The 12,426-nt window shown below is 41.9% G+C and overlaps 1 protein-coding gene across 1 annotated transcript in view; it reads left to right on the forward strand.

The window, feature by feature from the left end:
- Positions 1-12,426, forward strand: part of SLC28A3 (solute carrier family 28 member 3) — a 95,531-nt gene that overhangs the window by 59,233 nt on the left and 23,872 nt on the right. Inside the window, exon 12 of the mRNA XM_077474854.1 lies at positions 10,424-10,554. Within this exon, the coding sequence (XP_077330980.1) occupies positions 10,424-10,554 (131 nt within the window). The remainder of the gene's footprint in view (positions 1-10,423; positions 10,555-12,426) is intronic.

Consider the following 12,426-nt stretch of genomic DNA (forward strand, 5'->3'; position numbering starts at 1 on the left):
GGGGCAAGGTGTAAGGCCGCGTACACACGTGGGGACTGTTCGCCCAACTTTGTCCGTCAAACAGTTTCGGCAAACAGTCCGCTCAAAATTAGCATGGACGGACATGGCCACACACGACGAACAAACAGTCCGCTGAAACCGTGCGCGATGACGTACGTCACGTACGACGGGACTAGAAACAGGAAGTACAAGACACAGCAAAGCACCCTTTGGGCTCCTTCTGCTGACTTTGCGTTAGTAGAAGTTTGGTTAGAGACGATTCGCGATTTTTAGACTTCAGCTTAATTTGTCCGTTCACTGCGGCGCAGTCTACCTGTGAGGTTTATATCTGCCTTTCGGTACGCGTGGATCAGTTGTACCTATTATTAGGCGCTTCTGGTCCGCTCGTTTCTGTGTTTCAGGTCGTTCTTCATAGGTCTGGCTGTTCTTCAGTGCGTTCAGTTGAGCTTGTCTGTCCAGCCGACCGTTTCAAAGCCATGGAGAGTGGACGTACTCGGGAACGAGTTCGTGCTATATTGGGGCTTGGTGTTTTAGTTGTTATGAATTGTTTTTATTTAATGACTATTTTTTTTTTTCCCCCTGTGTTTGACTCCCCAGTGTCCTTCCACGCCACAGGAATGGCAGACTGTGGCTTCCCAATTCGCTGCCCGTTGGGACTTCCCCAACTGCGGAGGGGCGATCGGCGGGAAACGTGAGGATTGTGCCCCCACCACATTCGGGGTCCTACTATTGGAATTATAAGGGGTTCCATAGTGTGGTGCTAATGGCGGTGGTGTCGGCACAATGTGACTTTCTTTATGTGGATGTGGGGAAGAACGGCCGGATGTCTGACGGAGGAGTCTTTAGGCAGACCGAGTTCTGCCACCGTCTCATCACTGGTGGCCTGGACTTGCCACCAGATGCCGAGAATGTGGAGGGTCTACCGTTTGTGTTTCTGGCTGATGAAGCGCTCGGTCTGAGTGAACATCTTATGAAACCCTTCCCCCAAAGGACCCTCACCCCGGAAAGGAGGGTTTTTAATTACCGGCTGGCCAGAGCAAGAAGGGTTGTGGAGAGTGCCTTTGGCATTATGGCCAGCCGGTTCCGTCTGTTACTGACAGCGATCAACCTTGCAGAATATAAACTGAACTATGTGATTCTGTGCTGCTGCATTCTGCACAATTTTCTACGTAAATTTTCAGGTAACCAGTACCTGCAGCCTATTGGGCCTGAGGCCGGACTCATATTTCCAGAACTGACAGGGCTGGATCATGCCCTTCCTGGCTTAGCCCCCCAAACAGCACGTGAGGTGTGTGACCGCTATGTCAGCTATTTTAATGGTAGGGGGGCTATTCCAATGCCAGCTGAGCAATAAAAATGTATTTTTCTTGAAATATGTCTTGTCTGTTCAAATTTTTAAGTTTGGTTCTTGTTTGCTTTTCACGTTGCTTGTCTCCTACATTGTCCTAATTCAGGGATATGCAATTGGCCAACCTCCAGCTGGTGCAAAACTACAAGTCAATCATGCCTCTGGGTCTCATGCTTGTGGCTGTCAGTCTTGCTATGCTTCATGGGACTTGTAGTTCTGCAACAGCTGGATTTCCACTAATTGCATATTCCTGTCCTAGTGCATTTGTATTGCAAAGTGGTTTTTGACAATAGGAAATAAGGCCCTTTGTGACAGAAAACACAAAATGACTTCCCAAACTGGTATTGAGTATTGAAAGAAGTAGACACACACACACACACATCTTTTTTTTGATTTTTTAATAGTGCACATGCCAACTAGTGCCTCTGTTTTTGATATTTTTTTGGTGTTTTTTTTTTTTTTTTAAATTGTTTGTGTTTTTTTTTTTTTGGGGAATTTTTTTTTTTTTTCTTTTTTTTGTAAACATAGAATATATATAGAAATATCTAAAATACAATTATCACAAAAATAAAAAAATAAAATCAGATTTTTAACTATTTACATAAAACAAGGGGTAAAGCCAAATTTTGAAGATGCACACCAAAAAATGGTAATGTCAACATGTGCTATGTACCATCATGAGTGATCAATGGACGTGTTTGGTGTGTGCAATCCCTTCCTCTCACATACTAGAATGAGGAAGGGTTTGCAAACACCAAATGCGTCCATTGCGATCCTCTGATGGCACATAGCACATGTTGACACACCGTGTGCATCTTCAAAATTTGGCCTCTAAAAACTATGTTTTTAAAACATTAAAAACGTTGTTCCAAGGGAATGAAGAACATGATCGATTGGGTTTTAGGGAAAAGGGGCTTAGATTCTCCCTAAAACATTGATCATGTTCTTCATTCCCTGCCTCATAGTAATCAGTTCTCTTTGTATGTTGAGAATCTGGTTCTCCATACGGTCAATCTGCCCATTCCAGGCCATGATGTCACCAATCATCCTCTGGGCACTATCACTGGTAAATGGGTCCGCGACTTGTTCTACCACAACCAGATCACCTAAAAACATGTGTAGATAAAAAATTGGTTAAAATATACAGCCATTAATTGTTTACCTTAAGCTGGGTTGTCAGACACTCACTTTGTGGGGTGTGTAACTTCACCTGCTCTTCCTCCTCCACATCTAGCCCTGGGCTCGGCTCATCCAGTGGAGCTACGGAGCTTGGTCCAGCGGAGGATACCGAGCTTGGCTGCTCCCTCGCAGACACAGGACTGGGCAGCTCCAATACCGACGCAGGGCTGGGGCTAAGTGCCCAATCAGGCTGGCGAGGTCGGGGGGTCATGGGCTGCTCCGCCTCTTGTCTGAGTCTTTGTTCCCCTATGAGAATGAAAAGAAAAAAAAAAAAAGAAAAAAAAAAAAAGATACTTTTAAGCATAGTGATATTTGAGTTCCGAAATGTGAATATGAAACATTGGTTTGAAGTGGTGTACAATTATTAGCTGGTTATTACAAGATCCTAGTTTAATACATCCTTAAAATGACTTTTTTTTTAGTTAGGCTGTGTTCAGACTGGTGCGATGTGCGAACGCAGCAAATCTACTGTGGTTTCACGCATCGCATGTGCAGTTCGACTGCCCTATGTGACCTGCTGGGAGTATCAGTGTAAAGTTTTATTGACACCTCCGAATTAGTTCTCATTTCACAGTGCAATCTTTAAACTCGGACAGGAATCGGACCACATGGTGTGAATACCCATGTGATCCGATTCGGCTGTGGACTAAAAAAAGGGCCATGTACAAGTTTGGGCCGGATGCGATGCGAATTCAGCCATACTATATGTATGGCTGAAATCGCATCACACAGAGATCACATGTGATTTGCACTGCAGTGCGGTGCAAATCACATTTGATCTCGTACATTGCAGCAATGTGAACCTAGCCTTTAACCAAACTGTGATACTTTATATCTTTTGTCCAAGTTTCACAGACGGACACACTCGAATCATCCCCTGGAGTACCTGTGTGTGATTATGTCAAAAAATGTTCTATGATGTCCCAAACTACACTTAAATGTTTCCCAGTCCAGATGTTGAACCAGCATTCTATCTATCTATCTATCTATCTATCTATCTATCTATCTATCTATCTATCTATCTATCTATCTATCTAGCTATCTATCTATCTATCTATCTATCTATCATCTATCTTTTTTTTTTTTTTTTATTGAGTCTACATTGCACTAAATAAATTTAGGAAACTTTAGTAAAAATTCATTTCCTATAAACTGAGCGTGACAATTCAGTTTATCATGAACAATACCAAAAAAATAATAACTAATTAAAATCTAATCCAACACCAGATAAATTTACACCATATACAAATTCATGCTATTTACGCCCACATATACGAACAACCATATGAGCTCATTACATGAACTATTAACTACACGAATGATCAAATCCGCCGGATTCACATACGGTACCTACACGAAAGATTAGGATCAAATCCGCCAGATTCACATACGGTATGTACACGAACGATTAGGATCAAATCCGCCAGTTTCACAAACGGTACCTACACGAACGATTGAGATCAAATCCGCCTACGGTATGAACACGAACGATTAGGATAAAACCCGCCGGATTCACATAAGGTACCTACACGAATGATTAGGATCAAATCCTCCGGATTCAGATACGGTATGTACACGAACGATTATGTCCGACAGTCACGGAAAAAGCGCAGTTTACTCACTTTTTTTCAGGGCCTTCATGATCTGATGATATTGCTCCGGCTCCCTGGACTTGATGTCCGACCATCGTTTACGCAGCTGGTCCTTGCTTCTTCGTACCCCAAATTTGTGGAATAAAGTTGTGACAACCTCATCCAAGATGCCGCTTTTCCTGACATTGGGCTTGGGGTACGGGCCATTTTCCCCATCGTAGTCCTCCCTTCTTAATATAGCCACCATCTCCACCATCTCTTCAAAGGCCATATTGGTGGCCTTGTATCTCCTCCTTGCTCCAGAAGCATGGGGTCCATGGCTTTCCTCTGCGCTGCTCACGCTGCTAATTGAATTTGCGTCCGCCATCTTCTCCTATCATTCACCCACAGCGGAACGAGGGTAAAAGGGGCGGGGAAATACGGTCACAAGGAACGTCAGGGGCGGGCGACGCAGGCGGAGCCTGAGCGCATGTACTGTATATAAAGCGTTACCGCGAGGCCGTACGCTTATCCGAACGGAATCAGCGAGTGCTACACGCGACGGTAAGATAGTTGTCGTTTTGTTTTTGTTTAATTTAAAGTCTGCATTAGGAATGTGTATATTGAAATTTAGTCTTATTGATGTTTAATTGATTTTTATGTGGGTTGGTGGTTGAGTGGGATTGGTGTTTTGTGTGGTAGTGTGGGGGTGGAGGTGGGTGCATAGGGGGGGGTGGGGGGTAGTGTGTGTGTGGGGGGGTAGCGTGTGTGGTAGTGTGTGTCTCGCCTACATTCTCACAATATAGTGTGCATTTGGTCTGACTTTTTTTTTTTGTCCAGAAAATGCAAAGGTATACCCCAGACCCCTTTAAGGAGGAGGCCTTCCTCTCAACATTTCTGGACTTAATTGAGTCGCACAGTAGTCTTTGGGATTCAAAACACCCCCAATATTCAAGCCGTGCTGCCCGGAAGAAGACACTGGAGACAGTTTTGGCGTTTGTGAAAACCCGACTCCCCCAGGCAGACACTGACTTTGTGAACGCCAAAATTAAGAACCTGCGTAGCGTGTATAGGCGGGAGCGCAGAAAGATCCTAGAGTCCCAAACATCAGGATCAGCAGCAGGTCAGGTCTATGTACCTAAGCTGTGGTATTATGACAGGCTGCGTTTTCTGGATGACACGTCAGAAGCCAGGCAGTCACTTTCGACTCTTCCGTCTACCCGTCCCTCCACCCTTCCCTCCGCCTCAGGTGAGCCATCCCTGGAAGATCCAGACCCTTCCTTGCTGGAAGAAGTTGATGCACCCAGCTGGAGCCAGGTATATTTTCGTTTCTAAAGTTTGGATTGCTCAAATATTAATGCTGTAAAGTTCAATGTTTGAATTGCTTCCAAATCTAGGATTTCATCACAAATTAAATTAGATAGAAGGATACAGTAGTTTACACAAATGTGGCTCAAATCTTGGTGAACTGATGGAAAAATGGTGGTGTCAAAATGATAGCCATTTGTATTTCAAGACAAATGTATTTGCAAGTGAGAACTGTAAAATTGTTAGTGATTGATGATTTCAAAATATAGACATATTTTATTTATTGATTTCTTTGTTTTTTACACAGGATGAGCTCACCCAGGAGGAGGCTGGGACCAGCCCCACACAAGAGCTAGCTGGGCCCAGCAGGAGTCGGACTGAAAGCCAGGTCCCTCCCCTCCGCCTAGCCAGCAAAAGGCCCAGGAGGATGACCCGTATAGAGGAGGAGTCCTTGGCGCTTATACACCAAGCCACACAAGTTCTGTCCAAACCCCCCAATCCGGAGGAGGCCTATGCCACTTATCTGGCTAGTAAGCTACTTGAAATGGACAAACCACAGCAAAACTTGTGTGAAGCAATATTTTTTGATGCCATCCAACGGGGTCTGAAGGGTGAGCTCACACCCACCACCAAGCTTTATAACGCAGACCCTACTGCTCCTCCTCCTCCTCCTCCTCCTCCTCCTACCACATGTCCACCACCAGAGACACAGCATCCAGCGACGCGTGGAGGGAAGGCTGGACGGAAGAGTCGCAAGTGACTGCCTGGCTTCAGTCTGCTCTGAAAGAAGACGCAGGCTGTTGTAGTACCACAGTCTGGGGACATAGATCTCATCTGCTGCTGTTCCTGGTCTTTGGGATTCTAGGACCTGGTTGTGCTCCCTATTTACATGCTACACAGGTTCGGAATTTTGGTGGCCACTCACTTGATGTGTGCCTGGGGGACAAAAGGCTTCACAAACGTCAAAATTGTCTCCAGTGTTGCCTCCCTCTTGATTTATTTTTGTTCTGAGGAAAAATAAAAATTTATTATTTCAAAAAAATATTGTATGTTTTTTTTTTTTTTTTTTTTGGCTTAAAAAACAAAGTTTATTTGTGAGTAGGCAGATACACGTCAAAAGACTCTGGGGGTTATTTACAAAACACACGTTCATGTTAATATAAATATGCTAACTTCAAGTGCAATTTTTAAAGCACTGCAAGTGCACTTGGAAGTGCAGTCGCTGTAAATTTGAGGCTTAACATTTGAAATGAGGGGAAGCTCTGCTGATTTTGAACATGCAATCATGTGTAAGCTAAAATGCTGGTTTGGGTATCTATCTATCTATCTATCTATCTATCTATCTATCTATCTCTACTTGCATAGTCCTGCTTGGCCCAAAAAAAAATGCAAGTCCATCTTGTTTCAAACCCCCCACAAAAAAAAAAAAAAAAAATATATGACAATAGTAGTTCAAAAAATATATAGTAATATATAAATTCTATATATTTTTTTCAGAAATAAAAATATATATATAAAATTTTTATTTATTTTTTTATATATATATATATTTTTTTTTAAGATAGACACACACACACACACACACACACACACACACACATATATATATATATATTTGTCTTTTTTTTTTTTTTTGGAGGTTTTTTTTATGTTTTGTTTTTTAATTTGGAATATATTTTTTCTATAATTGGAAGATTAATCATAGGATGAGGATGAATAAAAACATGTAGTATAACTCTGTGTGAATATAAGCAGCAATGCTACTTCACTTTTCTTGCATTACGAAGAAGGAAAGAACGGGCTATATTAAAAAAACACAAAATTAGCAGCATGACGAATATGCTAGCTTCAATGCGAACACTAGTTTTACAAGACCGAGCGCTTCCGCCCTGTAAATTCTTTCTGAGTATGCGCGGAACTTAGTTTGACGAACAAGCCTACACACGGGCGGACTGTCCGCTCAAACAAAGTTTCAGCGGACAGTTTTTCGGAATTTCCGAAAAACCTTGTTCAGCGGACTGTTCGCTGAAACTGTCCGCTGAAAGCCCACACACGCGCGGACTGTCCGCCGAAACACTGTTCAGCGGACAAAGTTGGGCGAACAGTCCCCGCGTGTGTACGCGGCCTTACACCTTCCCTTTGAAAGAAACCATAGGACATTCCTTTTATGAGAAATAGAGAAAGCAGAGTCATTCTTTTGCCTAACAAAATTTAGACTGAAAACTGTGAGTAAATATTGGGTGCTACAACTCTCCTCCTGGTGCTAACGTGAGTTCCCTTTTAGAAGTCATACTAAATAGTAAAGTCCTGTTACACAGATACACCCATTATATAGGCAGTTGGTTGGGCTTCCTCAGAAGTCAGAAAAGTCAGGTGGAATTGCAAATTTTAAAAGTTTTATAAAGTAAAACTAGCCTAAAGCAGGGACACAGAGATATGTTTTATGGATAGCAAAGGTAATATCAGGCATCTTGAGTTGTCTGCTCTTCGGCATGACTTATGCATTTGAAAGATTACTATACATTACAATTTCCCTTTAGAACATTGTAGGTATACAGGTATACCCCACTTTTACGTACACAGTGGAGTTTATTTACTAAAGCTGGGAAGTGAAAAATCTGTCTCATTTCTGCATAGAAACCAATGAGCTTCTAACCCCAGCTTGTTCAATTACACTTTGGTAATAAAACCTGGAAGTGCATTGGTTTCTATGCAGAAGTGAGCCTGATTTTGCATTTACCAGCTTTAGTAAATAAACCCCATTGTGTACTCAAAAGTGGGGTATGTCCGTAGTCTGCAATATTTCCAAGGGGTGGTGATGGATGTAGCAGTAATTAAACAAGTGATTATTTTTAAATATTATGCATAGGGAGTTCCATTTTTTTTTAATTTTAAGTGGAACTTTAGTCAGAAAATTAAGAGAGGCCGATCTGCTGATAGCCCGGCCTCTTTCACACATATGGATCATTCGTCTGTTTTTCATCCATCCGTTGACAGATGAAAAATGGACATGAATGCATTCCTATGGAAAAACGGATGATAACTAATGATCATCTATTTTCAATCGTTTTCATCCGCTTCCATCAACTTCCGTTTTTTTTTTAATGGATGAAAGCCCTATTTTTCATCCAGATGTAAACAGATGAATGGTCCTTTGTTGCATGTGTTTTTGCATTGGTTGTTAGGAGCAACCAAATACAATGAATCAGTTTAACCACTTTAATACTAAAGCCCCGTACACACGAGCGGACTTTTCAACATCCAAAGTCCGACGGAATGATTCCGTCAGACTATTCGATCGTGTGTGGGCTGCAACGGACTTTTGATTCCCAAAAGTCTGACGGACTTTAGAAAATGGAACATGCTTCAAATTTTTCCGACGGAACTCCGCCGGACCCAGTTCCTACCGAAAAATTTGCTCGTGTGTATGCTATTCCGACGGACTAAAACCGACGCTAGGGCAGCTATTGGCTACTGGCTATGAACTTCCTTATTCGAGTCCAGTCGTACGTCATCACGTTCGAATCCGTCGGAGTTTGGTGTGATTGTGTGTGGCCAAGTCCGCTCATTCGAAAAGTCCGTCAGAACTCTGTCGGAACTCCGGCAGAACTCCTTCGGAAGTATGTCGGACTTAATCCCTCGAAAAGTCCGCTCGTGTGTACGCGGCATTAGCCTTTATCTGACACTTGTTGCTTACAAGTTAAAAATGTATTTTCTGCTAGAAAATTACTTAGAACCCCTAAATATTATATATATTTTTTTATCTGAGACCCTACAGAATAAAAAGGCGATCGTTTCAATATTTTATGTCATACTGTATTTGCGCAGCAGTCTTTCAAACACAATTTTTTGGGAAAAAATACACTTCAACGAATTAAAAAAAATTAACAGTAAAGTTAGCAATTTTTTTGTATAATGTAAAAGATGATTTTACGCCGCAAGAATCATGAGAGAATTGAGGTCTTTATTCTAAGCAAAAAAAAATTTGATTCTCATTTTATCCAGAATCTGCATGACCAAAAATTTGACTCAAGTGGTTAAGTGGATGTAAAGAACTGATGTAAAAACTAATGTAAATTGATCCGTTCTTTGAAAAAATGTGACTGAACTGATGAAACAAATTGAAGGCATGTGTGAAAAGGGGCTTAAAGCAGAATTAAACCCTCCTATCCTTTACAGCCAAGGAAACTGCTTCTGTTTAAATTACAACTGCTAAAGTGCTGCACATGTGATCAGTTATGACACCAAGTATTTGATAGTTTCACAGTTTGGTTGAGGGCACAAGCAAATGTGACAGTTAGCAAACCCGGCATTCCAGGAAATTGAAACCATTAAATTGATGGGTTTAATTCCACTTTATGATTTAGACCCCACCGGGCCACGTTAGCGGTAAAACGCTGCTAGTTTTAGCGACGTTTTGCCATTGTTTTAGCAGCGCTTTTCAGCCGCTAGTGGGGCACTTTTAACCCCTGCTAGTGGCCGAACAAAGAGTTAAAAGCACCCGTGTTGCGGCGCTTTGGCCCTCCCCTCAATGGGCAGGGCATTTTAGAAACAGAGTATACAGCACTCCCAAACCACCCCAAGATGCTGCTTAGGACTTTTCAGAATGTCCCGCAAGCTCACTGTCCCAGGGTGAAAGCACTCGGGCTTTCACACTGGGGAGACATGAGATCGCTTTTCAGGCGTTTTACAGGCACTATTTTTAGCGTTAAAACGCTTAAAAAGCGCCCCAGTGTGAAAGGGGTCTTACTGCTGTTTGGGGACTCTGGGCCTCAGAAAAATGGCACCTCTGGCAAGAAGCAAGTTGTTATGGGTAAAGTTCAGCTTTAAGATTTAGTTGTGACATACAGTATAACTCAAAGTCCAAATTGTAAACAAAGCAAAAGGGCAATCTAAATAATAAAAGACCATTTGTAGAGATATTCATGATGGTAAAAGGATAATGCTTGTATCATTGTATCAAATTGTTTTCAAGTAACTATTAACCAACAAAGATAGTTTTTCTGGTCTATTGCAGGTGTCGTCCTCACATTTGTTAACCGCTTCTGTCATGTCTGCACCAGCAGCACTTGCTGTAGCCAAGTTATTTTGGCCAGAAACAGAGACTGTAAAAATCAATATGAAACAAGGTCTTCAGCTGGAGAAAGGGTAAGGGGCATGTCATAGAAAATCATAAGTGTATAACTGAAGCAGATATTCTGAAAACAGAGATTTGGTGTTATATTTAAGGTACCCATAAAAATAACATTACAATCGACCAGTCTAGTAATTTTCCACATTCATTGACAATCTCATGTCCATGGCATTCCCCAAAGTCTCTGACCGGGTACAGTGCGGGGGAGCAGAAAACCTGTCCAAAACACAATTGTTTGAGATAAGTAAATACAGGTAAAATATGCAACCACTTAATTTAAACATTGAAACAAACCAAGCATTACCATCTGTGCAATGATGCCTGAGGGTAGTTGGATTGTGCATGCAAACCTGACTGCACTCTGAAGTCTGTGGTCAACTTTTTGTAAAGGATAGTTCACCAAAGGTTGTTGCTAAGTGAGGCCTAGTCATTACTGCTCACCTCCACCATCACAGGAGTGAGCTCTTTCTCTGATTCAAACCCCCTTACATACTCTCTCTCCCAGATGCATTACCTCGGAGCTCAGCGTTTGAGAGCTCACTCCTATTATGGTGGAAGTGAGGGGTGTTGACTAGGCCTCACTTAGCAACATCCTGGGAGTACTTAGCAATGTCCTGGGAGTATTCCAGTCAGGCTTCATAAAGTAGGAAAATTACGTACACCTATAGCAAGGGCTTTATTTAACTTAAGTGAGAGCTGCACAGTTTGTTAGTCCTTTTAAAATAATTCTGAGACCTGGCAGTAGTGCTCCATCTAAATGATGGGGCACACCAGCAACCATTGATTCTCAAGAGTTAACACTTTTATAATTCACCGATAAATACCTTTTCATTGTTTGTTTAAATTGGGTCACCTTATTTTATTTTTTTATTTCTTCAGCACAGCTGGGCTTGGGGCGGGGTTAAGCTGAAGCAGATTGTGTGCCCTGTGATGTTACCTCTGCTTTTTCAGGTCCTTCCTCCAGGTGATGCAAAGTAGAGTGAAGCCAAGGATCTTATCTGCTCTAAGGCATCCTTGAGTGACAGCTATAGTCTACTTCACAAGGCCTAAGGGGTCCTAAAAAAGATGAGGGACATCACAGAACATGTGACTGGATCTGGTTTAGCCCTGCCTCTAGCCAGATCATAGAGAAATTAGGGGATTTCATCTACAGTAAATCGTGTGTACACACAGATTACTGTAGATTAAATCACCCTAATTAATAAATTCCCTACAGCCCGAGTGGGGGGGGCAGGGCTAAACCAGAGCCAGTCACATGTTGGGGTCGGATCAACTACTTGACTGATGGCTCCAATCCTCTTTGCATGTCTTGGGGGGGAGGACCTGAAATAGCTGTACATTTGACCGACTCTGGTTTTGCTCTGCCCCGAACCCAGCCGCAGAGGGATTAATTGGGGATTTAGAAGAAGAGGAGCATGCAGTGTTGGTGGAAGTGGCGATATGAGCCTGCTGATTTTTGCCACCAACAGTTAACCAGGAAGTTACCAAAAAATATTCTTAATAAAGATTTTAGCTCTAAACAAAGGGCACAAAAAAACATTAAAGCTATTATTAGGACCTTTTTTTAATCCTTCCTTTTTGAATTTGGTGACACTTTCAGCTAATAAACACCTTATTTTAAAGATCAGTATATTCAGTATGTATCATTTACTGTAAAAAAATCCTTTGTATAATTTATACTCACATCTGGTAATACAGCTAAAAAACGGATGAAAAGGTTACCGGAAAAAGAAAGATTTGCAACTAAACACCAGCTGTCAAAGTGTAGAAAAAAAGAGAAATGCGGACTGCAAAACATATACATTTTTGTAACAGAGTATGAGATTCCATGAAACACTTCTCTCACTTCCTTTTTGAGTGACAACATAATTTTTACGACAGGAAGT

The sequence above is a fragment of the Lithobates pipiens genome, unplaced genomic scaffold (genome assembly GCF_037356315.1).
Source record: "Lithobates pipiens isolate NorthernLeopardFrog02 unplaced genomic scaffold, aLitPip1_a1.2 Scaffold_13, whole genome shotgun sequence".
Taxonomy (NCBI): domain Eukaryota; kingdom Metazoa; phylum Chordata; class Amphibia; order Anura; family Ranidae; genus Lithobates; species Lithobates pipiens.